Source organism: Anas acuta, chromosome 3 (assembly GCF_963932015.1).
Source record: "Anas acuta chromosome 3, bAnaAcu1.1, whole genome shotgun sequence".
Taxonomy (NCBI): domain Eukaryota; kingdom Metazoa; phylum Chordata; class Aves; order Anseriformes; family Anatidae; genus Anas; species Anas acuta.
The window spans coordinates 50,035,647-50,051,865 of NC_088981.1; the positions used below are offsets into that span (position 1 = coordinate 50,035,647).

The 16,219-nt window shown below is 37.1% G+C and overlaps 1 protein-coding gene across 8 annotated transcripts in view; it reads left to right on the plus strand.

Moving 5' to 3' along the window:
• STXBP5 (syntaxin binding protein 5) overlaps positions 1-16,219 on the plus strand; it is a 107,003-nt gene that overhangs the window by 25,569 nt on the left and 65,215 nt on the right. For all 8 annotated transcript variants that reach the window (XM_068677033.1, XM_068677032.1, XM_068677036.1 and 5 more), the window contains 2 exons: positions 5,212-5,293; positions 6,129-6,229. In XM_068677033.1, the coding sequence (XP_068533134.1) occupies positions 5,212-5,293; positions 6,129-6,229 (183 nt within the window). The remainder of the gene's footprint in view (positions 1-5,211; positions 5,294-6,128; positions 6,230-16,219) is intronic.

A 16,219-nucleotide genomic window follows, 5' to 3' on the forward strand; every position in this document is an offset into this window, starting at 1 on the left:
GGAGAACTATTTTTCCATCAAAGTTGCCTGATGTTTAAAAATCGTGTTACAGCTACAGGTGTTACGGCTACAACTTTAAGAAGTATCTGGTGATTAATTTTAAAAGCTGTTAGTTCTGTATTTGTCTTGAAGATCCCAAACTATCATAACAGTGGCAAATCTGATACTTTATTGCAATGTATGAACACCAAGGTGGGGATAGTTTGAAAGGTATCTTATATTGTAAATGTAGTTTTGTATTTGTAACTGATTTATGCTAGGGGGATTGAGCTGATATATTTGCAAGTTTTGCAACTGTCTCCAGTGTCCTATGGGTCAATCAGAAGTGAAAAAACACCCAGATATTTCATAGGTTTACTTAGAGTAAGGTGAATTAAAACCAAAACATAATAAATAAATGGACTGCTCTTCTGAGCAGTCTTTCATATGTATTCTGGAATTAGTTTTCGTTCTCAGAACATTACTGCAAAGGGCAGATATGCGCTGAGTTGTTCTTACACAGATAAGCTCTAAATAGTATTTTAAACAGAATATTTTCCAGCATTAACACATATACTAGAAACTGAAATGTTTTAGATTTGCTTGGATTAAAAACAAATAAAAAATTGCAAGTTGAGCTCTGAAAAATGTTGGGCAAAAATACCTTTTGGAACTCTTGCTACAAATCAGAGTAAAGTTGGTGTCCTTATGTAATATTTTATTTGTGTGATAATGTGCTTTTCTAAGGTATGATCTGTGCTTCTAGCAGTTAGGAAAATGAACACTGACGCTAGGACATGAGTACCTTATCTCTTCCTTCTCTCAGCCATGGCTTTTGTCTTTTGCTTGCTTTTTCATAAAACGTGCACTGGAGACAAATGCTTGTATTTGTCAGGGTTAACTTCCTATGGCATTTAGGAGCGCAGAAGCAATATTCACAACTATAGCTGAGAAGCTCTTAATCGAACTTACTTGCTCATGTTTGGAATTAGGAACAGAACAGGAACAGTAGGAAGAAATGTGTGGAAGTGAAGGAGGAAGGATTGGTATTTGATTTAAAAAACAAAACAAAACTGCTCTGAGCAGACTATTTCTTCCTGAGCAACCCTAGTTCTTTGGCAGAGAATTTTTCCTGTCTACAGCATGAAAATGCTTTGCCCATCTTGTCATTATCCATTATAATCTTTGCTTGTTTCAAGGACTACTACGTGGTAGATGGCCACTGCTTAGTACAGTGAGCTCTCTTGCCTTAAGCATTCATACACAGCAGCTATAGAGGAATTGGAGAAACGGCGCTCCCTGGAATACTGTGTGTTTTGTATGGTTCATCGAGAAATGCTTAACATGGAAAGAGTATTTTAACAGCCATGTGTTCTTACAGGCATTTGGATAATGCCCTCGTTACTATGCTTTAACTTTTGGTTAGCCCTGAAGCGGTCAGGCAGTTGGACAAGATGATCCCTGAAGTTCCCTTCCAGCTGAACTATTCTGTTTTCCTTGCACAGTCAGTATTTGTGATGTGCTTTTTTGACGCAGAATACCCCACAAAACTGCGAGGCTTTGCATTGCTTTAGAAAAGAAGATTAATACTGATTAGGAGAGTGATATTAATTTGAGATGAGAAGAACAAATTTAGCTACCAGGTGAAAAAGTGAAGGCTACATAATCCCTGGTTAGAGGAACTAAATGGACTGACTGCTAGGACTGTTTGCACTTAAATTTTTTTGAGAAACATAAGCAAGATAAAAGAGATCAAACTGTCTCCAGATCTGCTCATGAGGCTTCCACTAACTTGTCAAAAAGTAGAAACTGCCTCTGTATGATGAAAATTTACATAAACTTACTCTTAATGCTGCAGATGTACTGATATCTGGAGAGGGAACTGGTTGAGATGTCCTGCAAAATGCTAAAGGATTGTTGGTCAAAAGTTCAAGTATTCTTTACTAGTGAATACAAATTTCATTATTATAATAATGCTTCTAGAAAATACTTGCAGCAGAAAGTGCTTGAAGCCAATGTTTGAGGGATAGAGCTTGTGAAGGCTGGAGTAACTTGAAGAATCTGTGGGTTTCTCTGGATCATGCTCTCATACTCTGGGTCATACTCTTGTTTTAAGGCAAGGTAGCTATAAAGCCTCAATTCCTTCACCACCCACAATTTATTTGAAACAAGTGTTACATATTTAAGTTGGAAGCTGATGTTCAGTGGAGGTGTTTGGGAAATTTTTTTTGTTTTGTTAGAAAACTGTGTCAGTGCAGATGAATAATTGACAAATCATAAAATTCGGTTCTTGTAAACATCTGAATTTCACTTTCGGAAAAGGCTTTGACTATTTCTATATTTACTAAATTTACTAAATTGTCAATTTAAGTAAATGCAGAAACGTGAGCAAGGCAAAAATAAACCAACTATTGGACTCTGAAACTTCTGTTATTGTGGGGATTTTTTTTTCTTGCCTGGCAATTTGTAAAAGCACTGCTGCTACATTAAAAGTACTCTGAGTTTGTGAAGGGAGGTATCTGTGGGGGAGGGGAACATGGATTTTAAGCTTTCTATTTATATTAAGAGCTATGACATGGTAGTGGAATATGGAACTGGCTGATGACGCTTCTGTACAGGAAACATACTGATAAGAATGTAAAATACAAGGGGAAAAAACAGGTGAAGCAAGCTGGCTCTTTAAGCCCTTCCACTCCAGAACAAAATTAAATTACTAATTCTGCTCAGGGAAGAAAGCTGGAATTAAGTTTGGATTATTCAACATCTGTTTAGTATATCTCTTATCACTTGGCTGGATGATACACGGATTCATTAAGCTAAGAGAAGAAAGTGGTTGAAGTAGAAAAGGTAAAACACTGAGGTCTGTTGAAGCAGACTTGTTCCTACTTCAGTTCTGCTTTCATTACATCTTGTTTAGGAGCTGAGTGGGAGATCTGTGTTTCAGCTTTAATTTGCATGAAACTTAGTAGTTACTTCAGCCTTTCCACTTTTCACTGGTGTGAACGTATATTTTATATATATAAATATTTGTGGGGTGTGGGTGGTGCATTATAAATTAATGTGCTACACAGCTGAGCTCCACCACAGCTACTCTCTCAGTCCTGCTCCTCAAAGGAAAAAAGCAGAGAAAATGTGATGGGAAGGGCTCAAAGGTTGAGATAAGGACAGGGAGATCATTCAACAATTATCATGGACGAAACAGACTCAGCGTAGGGAGATTAATATAATTTATCGTCTACCACTACTGGACTAGAGCAGTGAGAAAATAAAAGCAACCTAAAAAACACCTTCCCCCCCATCCATCCTCTTCTGCCTCCTCCCTTGAGAGGCACAGAGGAACAGGGAATGGGGCTGCGGTCAGTTCCTGACGCTTGGTTTCTGCCCCTGCTCCCCGTGGGGTCACTCCCACGGGATGCCGTCCTTCCCCAACTGAGCCTGCGGGGGCTGCCCACAGGCAGCAGCTCTTCAAGAACTGCTCCCACACGGCTCCTTGCCATGGGGTCCATCCATCCCCCAGGAGCAAACTGCTCCAGCACGGGTCCCTGATGAGTGGGTGGCAGCTCCCCCCAGACCCCTGCTCCTGCGTGGGCTCCTCTCCACGGGCTGCAGCTCCGGCCCGGGGCCTGCTCCTGTGGGGGCTCTCCATGGGCCGCAGCCTCCTCCAGGCCACATCCACCTGCTCCACCGGGGGCTCCTCCACCCACGGGGCAGCTGCAGCGTGGAGATCTGCTCCATGTGGGACCCATGGGCTGCAGGGGGACAGCCTGCTCCTCCAGGGGCCTCTCCACAGGCCTCAGGGGAACTGCTGCTGCGTGCCTGGAGCACATCCTGCCCTCTTTCTGCACTGGCTTTGGGGTCTGCAGGGCTGGCTCTCACTCATCTCTTCCAGCTGCTGTTTTACAGCAAGTTTTATTCCCTATCTCAAATCTGTTTTCAGAGTCACAACCAGCATCACTATTGGCTTGACTCTGGCCAGCAGCAGGTCCTCTTTTGGAGCTGGCCCTTACTTGCCATGGGGCAGCTGCTGGACCCTTGTCACAGAGGCCACCCCTGCAGTCAATCCCCCTGTTACCAAGCCCTTGCCATGTAAACCGAATACAATTACGTACTGCATATATTGTTACATATATACTTTCTAAAAGGTTATATATATTCACTTTTGCTGTGATCAACAATTTCTCAGTAAACAGAAAGCTTGAAGAATGGGTGAGAATAGTAATGTTTTATTAATTTCTACTGTGTACTGAGAGAACAAATTGTACATTATTTTCCCTGATTTGCATATGTCTTCTATTCTCCTGTTTTAAACAGGCATATTGGGAAGGTGTTCAGCTCTTTGGCAAATTATTCTCTGTGAACTCTGTATTGTAATGATGGTATACTGACTGTTTCACGTAATTCATTTGGACTTGTGTTATTTCTGTTCCTTCTCCTAGAGGTTGGAAAATTTCCTTAATGTCATGACAGAAGAAAGAGGATAACCAAACTGGAAATACAGAGTCTTTGCAACTAATAAATTAATCTAGTTTCTAGATAAGGAAGAATCTATGTTGTTACCCTTCAATTTGATATTCATTATAAAAGTAGAGGACTGATTTATGTGTAGGAGTGAAAATGAGCACACTTTTGTTATCTCATAGTTGGTATGAATCCAGGAAATCTTGATACAGAGATCCTGAAAATTTACATTTATACATAATTTACCGTTGACTCCTCCATATTTTGGCTGCTGATCTTTTTATCTCTGTCATAGCACATTTTCTTTTAATATGCCTTGCATTATTCAGCTCTTCTTTCATCTGTAAGTAGCATCTAAAAATGAGAGAAAGCTCCTTTAGCACTTAAAAAAAAAAAAGTCATTTGATTGTGATGTTTATTTAAATTAACTTTCTTTTATACTAGTCCTGATATTTAACACTACTAAAATAACTGCTTCATCATCCTCCGTTGTGTTCTCGTTGACAAGGGATCCTTTAAATAAATGTGGTAAGTTTAGCAGTTATACATAATTTTCCTATTTCATGGGGATAAATAAAATGGGCCTTTCAACTGTTGTTACTCTGTTTATGATTTTTTTCAGTGATCGTTAAGGTCTATGTGGTTAAATATTTTGAGTGCACTAGCTAGAAGCAGGATGTTAGTCTGTTTGAACGTGATGTTAGTGATGTTGATAACGTTTTTCTTTTTCCTACATTGCATACAACAATTATTCCTTAACAGTACCAATTTCAGCTTTGGTCGGCCAGGAGTGGAATGTTACTGCCAGCATGACAGTGGAGCTGCAGTAATCCAGCTTCAGTTTCTGATTAACGAGGTTAGTAAAATGGTGTTTATATTCCATAATTTTGAGAAGATACAAAGTATGTTTTCTTCAACTTCTCATTAAGAAAACATCAAAATACAAATACTATTCACACTTAGAATCATTTTTGTTAAACAGTGATAACAATTAAGGCACCTTTATTTAATCACATAAATTGCTAGACTAACTGCTGAAACTGGCTGTCTCTGGAGTGCTCCTGCTATAGGCAAGAACTGTTTTGCTAGGAAAATTTATTCGTGTCATTGAATGTGGCATGTTATCCCTTATAGTAGTAAAGTATGCTTTTAATAGTGCCAACAGTTTCAGTGGGTTGTTAATTTTATTTTGATTGCTACTGTTTTAGATGTGAGTTGGGCAAAAATCCCTAATCTAATCCCTCGGTAATTTCAGATGTGTTTTTTTCTAGAAATATTGCAGCTGAGACCTGACAGTAATGCTGTTCTTAAACTAGCTATGGCCAGATTTCTAGAGGGATTTCTAGCTCAGAGGAATGCTGAAATTAAGTATTGCTAACTATGTTGGGGCATAGACACTAGCCGCTGAGTTCACTGCTTAATTTCTCTGCAAATTGTGTACGTGAGGGAACAGAAAAAGCTGTTTCTTCCCCTTTACCCCTCAGTATAGCACTGAACTAAATGTGTGTGAGTTCAGTGTCACGATCAAATCAGTTACTTTGTTACTACTGTTTGAAACTATCTGCTCTATGATGTTGACATGCATGCTTGTAAATATTTTAATACTGGTAGCAAATATTACATACTTCCTCCATGATGTTGTAAATACTAGGTTTCTAGAAATAAAGTTTTACTGAACTTATTTCTAATAGGGAGCTCTTGTGAGTGCCTTGGCTGATGATACCTTACACCTGTGGAACTTACGTCAGAAGAGACCTGCTATAATTCATTCGCTCAAGTTTAACCGAGAACGGTAGGAATTGGACTATTTTTGCTTTGCTCATTACCATCACACTGTGTAAGTGGGAGATTGAATTTATTATAGCAGTACAACTAATAAATAGTTAAAAATTATAACTGGATTTACTTTAGGATTGACTTCCAGGTTGCTAGGGTCCAAATTGTTTATAAGTAGACACACCATATGTCTGCTAACTTGAGATTACTTCTCTATTATTGTTAGCATTGTTTTGCTGAACAACAATATTCCTGTCTTTATCAAGTGGAGGGAAAGAAGACTTTTAGTTTGTCTCCAAAGGAATTTTTGGAACAAAAGTGTTTGTATGTATTAACAAGGCAACAGGAAAACTATCTCCATTTTTGAAGGCTTTCTGAGATAACTTCTATCCTTTTTCTTGAAGTTTTTTTTAGGAAGTAGTTTTTTTCTTGCCAGATTAGGTACAGTCTCAGTAGGAATGTTATGTGTACTTTTTGAGCAGTGTGTTTCTGAACTGGACTTCTTAGAGAGCTGGGAGGAGCCTAGCAAGAACACACAATAGTCTGTGACCTGTACCTCTGTTGAATAGGGTGGGAAAGCAGTAGGCTTTAAGTAATGGGTAGCGTGAAAGAGGAAGGTTTAAATACGTGAAACCTTCTGATGTAATGTCATATGAAATGCTACAGTAGACTGTTGGGTGGATTGTGGAGTAACCTTGTAGTTTTAAAGAACAGATCATAAATGGGTTTGTCAGGAATGACACAGAAGCAGATTGTTTTTTCTGGGGTAGAGGATTAAGTGAGTCTCAAGTCCCTTTTCAGGTTGTTTTCGTGATTGCGATGCATAACTATTACGCACAAAATGGAAAGTTCTGCTTACAGAGCAAGATTCTTTGCAGTCTGAAGCAAAGTATTGGACAGCAGCGTGTAACTAATGCTTTAAAATGGGTGTCTAAGAAGGTGACTGTGTGTGTGAATTAGTTGGAAGCTGTTTTAGAGTCTTAGATGTACATATGATGTACAAGCTTAGTTTAAACAGTGGAAATCTTAAACTGTCATTTTGCTCTAAATATGATATTCTCACAAGCAAAACCTGTCATAGGCCGTTGAGCTTTGTCTGCCATTCACAGAACAGGCTAAGGGAAAAGTCTAGGTAACTCGCATCTCTTTAGTAGCAGTACTAGTTATTAGTTTTGGGCAGACTACTGACTTTCAAAAAAAAAAAAAAAAAAAAAGCTGTGCCTTGCTGAAATATGTAGTGAGAGCATCCTAATTTTCAAGAGTGGTGAAGATAAAGTTTCTGAGACAAGGGTTATTCTTGTAGTAATTTTAATCTTAAAGTATCCATCATTATAACTTACAGAAGTAGCCAGAACACTTAAGGTCCCCGAGCCACCAATGTCACCAGCCATTTATTAAGTCATGCTGGATGACGGTTACATATGTTTTCAAATAGTTTTCTTTTGGCTAATTCATAAAATGAAGGTTTATTTTATAAAGTGCAATCTCATTACAAGGGAATTATTTTGATTCCAAACTTTAGAAAATTGCAAATTCATTGCTGAATAATTCTATTTAGTTGGTTTTAGTAACTTAGAGCCATTAGTGTTATTACTACTCCTAATAGATTTAGTATGTTATGTGAATTTGAAGTAGTTGACTTTGTTTGGGTCAGTTTTATGTTGTGTATTAGCTACAAAGTTAATTAAGAAGCGTGTTCATGAAAAAAACTGAACACTCAATTAGCAAGTGCAAAGATGTTAGGTACCTAATTAATAAAACGGTTTTAAATAATTTATGATTTGGGGTTAAGATTTTCTCATAAGGATAATTAACTTCTCAACCATTAATTATTAAGATATTAAATATTAAAACTGAGCCTCATAGTAATGTTTTCCAATGATGCTTCACTTTGCCAGCTTGCACTTTGTAGGGATATTCAGTATCTTGGAAATCAGTTTGGGTAAAAGAAAATAAATGAATGGGAAAATGTCCTTGGAGGTGAAATCAAGTCAAATCTTACTAAATGACGGAATCAATTGCTTTGGTTATATCAGTATTTGTCTTAGAACTCCAGATGCAAAGGCTTAAAATTATTTGCCTGATTGGGAGTACCTGGAAGTGTGTTGACATTGCAGAAAAACAGTATTTGTATTCTACTTAAAGAGTTGAACTCAGTATGTCAAGAGACAGGTTTTCTCCAGATTCTGTTTTCAAATTGGATTTTGATATGTAGGGATTTGATGTGATTTATAAAGTTGTTCGTTGCATAGAAAGCTAACTGAAACAGTTTATGCTACTCAAATTAAAAGATACATTTTGAAACCTGTTCTTGAATGTTTTGAAAAAGAGGAGGGGGGAGAAAAAAGGTAGGGGTGTGGTGCATTACTGAATTCTTTCTTCTCCTGGTATAGCCTTTTACCAGCTTTGGTTAATTCCCTGGTTTTAGCCGTACACATGAATGTGCTCTTAGCTTAATGATGATATTTCCAGAACTTGTATTTGTCTCACCTGTTGGTGATGTATTTTGACTATCTTTATCTTAGGCCTGTTTTGAGCAGATAAAACAAAGAAACAAAAATGGACACATCTTGTTTATAAGTTCTTATGTTAAATATTTTTGATACAAAGGAAAACAATAACAATAACCTGAAGTATTGAATTACCTGTAAACCAATTAAGAATGCAGCCTCTAGTATGTGACTGGGAAGTGTTCTGGATTCTTGCTTTTCTACTCATGAATTTTAAGAATGGAGATTAAGAGTTTTACGTGAGTGTTACTCATTACAGATTTCATTGTTATCAGTGAAAAATATCCTCATTGGGTAACTTGCAGCTTTTCAGTTTTGAACAAAATGTTTCTTTAAAAGTAACGGCCAGGAGTCTTTAAAGACTCAGCTTTCTGTCGAACCTGTAAATGAGTCTTACTTACTATCTGTAAGTAAGAATTTGGTCATTTATTCATAGCTGCCTACTGTATCAGTGCTGGTGAGTAATCTGAAACAAGTCTTTTTTGACCTGGTGACTGATGAACTTGTTAATGTATAACAAAATAAAAAAATAATGGCAGATATCAGAAATACAAAACAAGCTAGTTTTGCAAGTTTTCTAGCCTTTTGTTCTTGTCACATTTGTGTGGGTTTTGCAGCTACTCCATGTTCTAGTTACTAAACAAAAGTTAGAAGATACTAAACCACTATAATGCTGAGCTTGGCCACTGCTCCTTGACTGTAGGAAGGAGGAAGAGGGGCAGCATGTAGGGGCCAGAAGAAAATGCGTAATGGTGGGCTGGGTTGCTTGCGTGCAAATTAATGTGTTAATATCTCCTTGTGAAATACACGATTCAGAGTGTGAAATTATTAGTATCCTAGATTTTGTGCATTGCTAAGATTTTTTTTCAGTGAGCGGCAATAGTTTTTGTCATCTATGTACCTGTATAAACTTGAAAATATGCCAGCTTAATGTAGGACATGAAAAATTTGTTTTGTAATCTGACTTGCATCTTTCCTGAGCTGCCTGTGATTCCGTGCCTTAATGCAGAAACAAATGTTCCACTTGCTTTGTGGCTTAGCGTAAAGACAAGAACCAAAATCACAGCATAAAAATAGAACCAAGTGTTTAGTGTACCAGTGCTTTGCATATCGATCATTGAATGCATTGAGAGCAGTTTAATTTTTAATATGTCAGCTTCTGTGCTGTAGGATTTAAATGGTCTTACTCGGCATGAAAATGCACGATTTGGAGTTACCAAATTGTTTTAAGTATTGTTGCCTTTGTACTCTGAAAAACAGCCACTTCACGTTTGTATTTAAAACACAAACTCTGCACTGTGTGTGAAAAATCCCACTTGTATTTACTCTTTACTAACAGACAGGATTTTGGACTTCTATTATGACACATACCTCACCTTGTTAGATACTGTAAATTTGTAACCAGGCCACGAATTACCAGGCATTAGTTGAAAGGATTTCTCTCTCCTTCCACCTCACTGAATTTATAAACTGACCAATTCTGCCACTTTGTGGATAGCAGGAAGACATACAGGATTTTTTTTTTTTGCCTTTGAGAAGAGATGATGATAGACTTTTTTTTCCTCCCTTTTCTGTGTATTAGTATCAGTTGTGCTTCCACCATTTATTTGGGGGGCTGTTTTTTTTCCCCCCACCTTGACCTATATGCTTTGAGGTAGGATTATAGTATAACTGGAAAGATACACATCCATACAATACTTCTGAGAAGTTGAATGTTTGGACTCTGAGTTAATAATATACTGAGTATAGATCTGACATATGACACATAGCTAAGTGTTTCACCCTTTTTCTAAAGCTGCCTTATTTTTCAAGATCAAAATGAAATGATCATCTGTTTTTATGATGTTATATAAGACCATTTTTTCCTGTTGGACTTAAAAAAGTTACTTAATGATGATCCACTAGAGGACATACTTGAGTTCCATCTTGCTTCAAGAAGTTAGTAAGGGAAAAGGAGCTCTTCAACTGTCTGGGTTTGCTGGGGGTCTGAACGTCTCATTTGTGCAAGATCAAATTCCTTTGAAAAATGTTTTCTGGAGGCCATGCGGTGCATTCTCTGTCCCATGTGTAGGTGCGGTTGATGGAGCTACAATTGTGTGTTTTTTTCTGCTGCCTTTGGCATTGAGGCAGAACTTGAAATACTGAGTCCTATTACTCTGAGACTATAGGTTTCTATGAAACAGTTTTTAAAACCTGTCTCCACTGTCCAATTACCATTTTTCCCTGTACACCAATGATTTTTGCAGTGCTGTGAGCCACATAATGACCAACTGCCACATTCCTAGGTTGAATTCAACCTCTAGTCTTTCTGCCCTGCCTGCCTGGCAGACTTTTCCTCACCAGTGATGAGCATAGCTCTTCTTTCTCCTATGGGAAATTTACATTTCCAATGTGGCCATTTTAAAAATCCTCATATATAACTTCCAAGAATAAATGTTTAGCCTGAACTGCTTGTGTTATAGCAAGCTACCTGACTGTCTTTTGATGCCAAACGTGGTGGTTATTCCCTGAGTATAGAAACTCTAAAAGTGAGCCTCTGTCTGGAATGATGTATAAAAGGCCTTAATATTGATTGCATCAGTCATGGCATTCTTCCATTTTATTATTGTTCTCAGATCTTGCTTCCCCAATACCACATTTTGACATCACTAGTGTACAGAAGAAGTCAGATACTGAGTGTAGGTCGATGTAACAGTGATGTCAGTCAACATCAGAGCCAGGTGTTCAAGTGATCATATTTGGAGAAGAATCATTGAGAGTGCTGTTACAGGATATAGATAGAATTGAAGTACCTAGGCCAGTTTGTATGATGTACTACCTTTACCAACATGGCCTTTTTAGGGAAAATTTTGGGGGGCACTGAAGAACAATTCTTCCTCTGCCTGTGCTTCCTGCCCCTTCAGGCCTTTTTCATACAAGTAGGTATATAAAACCTCTTGCAGTTAACAAATCTGGAAATAACCACTTCGCAGAAGTATGGGAAAAATCACAGCTACTGCTTGGTTCCATGCGAAAGCCACTGTGACAATGGCTCTTTGTTTTGTGCCCATTAAATACTTGACAGAGGGACCACAGACATGGAGTCTGGTCTAGTATATGACTTAAACTTTTCAGTCTCAGAATTTTGTGCTGACTATCCAATGTATGAAAGCTTGGAGAGAGATGTATGCAGAAGGCGACTTTGATAGCTTACCGCTTTTCTTAGAAAAAAACATTTTGCATATACACAGATTTGAGCAGCTAATGTAATTGCACAAACTGAAGACTTATAATGATAGCGTGAGGTTCTAGAAATAGGTTTAGTGTCTTAAAAATAAAACCTGTTATCAGCATTTGACATTCATCAAAGTATTTGTCACTGTGCTTTGTTAAAGCAGTGGAAAATTCTGAAGAACATAATACTTCAAAATGCAGCAGACTAAGGAAAGGTAAAAATTAATTTAGAAGGATGTTTATTGTCATAATACACTTAAGATATTTTTTTTTTACTTACTAGTTCCCTTAAGTGGAAGAATTAGGTTGTTGGCATATTAATTTAATAAACTCTATTCTTTGAGATTTCTATAATTAAATTCCTCTAGGGAATACTGTAATTTGCTATAATTATTTATATATGCTGTGACACAACCACAATCAAAATTTTAACTAATTTTGACATTGTAAGAAAAGACGTGGTCTGCGGTTACAAAAAAATCTTTTCAGTGGGTTTCCAAATGGCTGCTTAAAGACTCCTGTCACTGCTAATGCTCTCCCATAACCAACAACACAAAATACATCCTGAGTGCAGAAAAAATTAAAAAAAAATAAAATATATTTTGAGGGTTTTTCTCTTATCAGCATTTTCCACTGCTAGTGCAACGCTGTATTCTGTGTATAACTGTTTTCTTAAGAAATACTGGTTAAACTCTGATAAATGCATTTCACAGGAAAACTTCTTCTTGGGTTCTGTTAGTTTGTTGCAGGGGGAGGTTGAGAGCACGTACAGTGGCTTTGTGAATGTGTATGCAGTAAGGAAGAAGAATTAGTGCTTCTAGAAAAGTACGGATACGTTAGAATTTGGGACTACGCTGACTGTTTTGGGCTTGCATAGCAGTACCTCATCTAGGCAGTGATGTTAGCATATATTAAAGTCATTGTATATCTCAGATTGGAGAAAAACTCTTTAAAGCATTGTTTTCTTCTATAAAGGGATTCAAAATATTTGGAATAAAGCACGATACTTGTATTATGGCAAAAGTTCCATCAGCTTCACAGAATGTACTAGATGAGGTAGCAGAAACTTCTTAAGAGGTAGCACGATAAATTTATTGTTCCATGTATGAACTGCCTGCAGAATCCTGCTTTCTCTCATCACTTGCTCATGCAGTCCCATTTTTGAGCTGTCTCTTTGGATGCACAAAACTAGTCTGTTTTTTTTTATGGATGCCTTTCTCATGGTATTTTTTGGTCAGAATGGTTTGATGCAGGAAAGAATGTGTACTGCTCTTGACTGTTATTAGGCAGTTGGAATTTGTGTTCAAGAAAGGCTTGCAAAGAAATTTCACTTTGGTTTGGTGCATCTGTAGTGCTTTCAATCTCTGCCCAACCACTGGTTCTTCTCTACATTAGTGTGTGTATCCCTTTGTGTGTAAGGAGAGAAGGAGAATAATGCCCTAGTTTTGGAAATTGGCAGGGCATAGTATGGCAGTTTCTACTTCTGTGAATCATATGTGTGTTAGGGACAGAGTATCTAATATCATATTCTAATCGTATCATGACAGAAATAAAGATTTCTGGAGGAAAGTCAGCATTTTTAAGGAAAAAAAATGCCCTGTTCTTGGCCAGAAGGGAGCTGCCTGATTACCAGGAAGACCTTGAAACTTGTTTTCATCTCCCAAAGCAAGTCTAAATCTCTTGCAGACCCAACTCCAATTTAAAATGAAATAATCTAAGTGACATAGTTATATGTTAACGTGTCAATGTGGTTTCTCTGGTTGTTAAGATGGTCATAGCTTCACTGAATTTATTTTCTAAGGGGGCTATACATTTTCCAGCCATTGTTTAAAATCTGCTTAGTGTCTTAGGTGAAGCCTTAAACATTGAAGAGAAGAGAAACTCAGTACATGGACCATAATGTTGGAAATGTTATTCTGTAAATTGAATGCAAAAATAAATGCAGTTATCTGAAATGAATCAAGTAGATGAAAATATAATAGAATTTCTGAAAATTGGAAGGTATACTTTTATCTCAGAAAGAAAATGGAGTAATAGCAGTGATTCTTTCATCATTGCAGCTGTGAATTCCATTTGGACTTAGCTAGTCATCAGTTCTGTGAACCATGAAAGCTCCAAAAGAATATTTTTTAGTTATATATATGTCATGCAAGACTTTCTGATTGTGGAAGACTGCTAAAAGCACACTTTGAAGGTTGGGTTGGGAACACTCTTTAAATGTACCTATACTTACAATTCTGAAGTCATTTGCCTCCTGACTTTGAGATTTAGTAAAGCTACTAGATCAAATGTAACTTACTCTTGGTGTGGAAGCATTTCACTGCTTGCTAACTGTTGACAAAAGTAATCTCTGCTGCACAGAGAAGACATTGAGTATGGCTGAAGAGTGCAAAAAGTATTCCAGAAAGGTATCAAGAGTATTGAGGAGTTGAACGCTTTTCTTTTACCTTCAAGTGTTGCCCTTTCATTATAGCAATTGAAATTGAAGCCCAAAATTATATTTTTGTCCACCTTTAAATGCCATGAAATAGATTTTAGTTTTTGGTTGTGTTTTTGTTTTTAGAATGAGTGTTGGGCAACTATAGGTGACAATATTAACTCACAGGTCAACATAGATATACCTGTGACCCTGCTCTTGAATATTCTTTCTGGCTGCTAGGCCACAAGTTTAGATCCAGCTGATGCGGCTGCCAGCTTTTTTCTGGCACATGGAGTGCCAGGAAAAAAATCTATAGCATTTCATAGTGCTGAAAGTTTGCTTTACCTCCTGCCTCACACTGCCTTTCTTCACATACCCTGCTGTCCTGCTTACATTGGGAGAGCTCTCTTACTGGGCAGTGGTATTTGGGGTCCTCAATGGTGTGTGTGTACAGATGTATGTTTCTAACTTCCAATAAAATCTGTCTTCTCTTTCTTCCAAGGAAGTTGGTGAAATGCAAGTGCTTCACCTGCAGTGTTTACAGATTACTCTGTAGTAAAAATGTTATAACCTCTACAAGTTCACTGAGTTGGAGCACTTTAAGCCTTGCCTAGAGTACTTTTTTCTATGTAACATCAATGGAAAAAAAGTGAAGCCTTTGCATTTTAATATTTAAGTACAAGAGCAAAAGAAACCAAGAAAGTCAGAAAATGGATAAATTAAAGATTTGCTTAAGCAATCAGCATTCCCTCACTGGAAATAAGTGATATAAAAAGTTAAGTGGTGCACTTTGGATCCAGGTAGTGTTATAACGGACACTTTAACTTTTGAAACCTGTAATACAAATTAATGTCTTTTCATCCATCAGTAATTTTTTGCATTGCTGCTGTTAGACTTCGCTTTTATGCATTTAACAAGCACATATAGAACATCTAATGCAAAGGATCTAAAGCTGTTCTTTGCATAAATAACTATTAACAGGCTTGTGAAATGATGCATGGATTTGGCAAGAAGGGAACCCAAATGGGAAAAAATAAGAAAAAATATGTAAAGCTAAGGATTAGCACTGACAAAACAAATTCCCAATTAATAATTATTTCAGCTTATCACTGAAACCTTTCTGAAAATCCTAGTTTGATAGTCCAAGGAATTTGTCAGGTTTTTACCATATTGGACCTTATCAGATGAAACTGTAAATTCAAAAACATTTTATAGAAAATTTCTAGGGTTTAACTTAGTATTTCTGTTATATAGAAAACTCAAATACTTTAGAAGCTCCAGTTCCTATGCATATATTATTACCTTTATCAAAAAATTAAACAATAAGCAGAACTCAAGAGGTCAGAAATAAGTAACTTTTAAAATACTACTTCTTGCACTGGAGATACAGTCAGAGGATTTCTGCCAGCCATTAGCATTTGGGTTTTGTTCAGCTATTTCTTTCTAGCAACAGAGGTGAAAAATGCAAGATTGGAAATTAAAATGTGGTTTAAGTAAAATAGTAACACCAACTTTAAATTACTTTTAAAATGAATTTTATTATTTTATAGGTCTTATGGTTGTTAATAGGCTTGGTCTTTGGGGGGATACATTGGGTTACGTGTAAACTTATGTTTATTAGGTTACACTTTCTCCCTTCGCTTCATTCGCTTGAAGCCAGTTTAAACTGCAGCAAGCTACTTCCTTAACTTAACTAACTTAAGTTTTGTTCTTCAAAACTTGAAATTAGATAGTTTTCAAAGGGAGGTTTATAGATTATAACATAAGAGTGTTGTGTTTTAAGCTTAAAATGGCAGCTAACTTGGGGATAAATATTCAATGTGATGATTTTCAATGGCAGCAGTGTGGTTTTTATCTGAAAGAC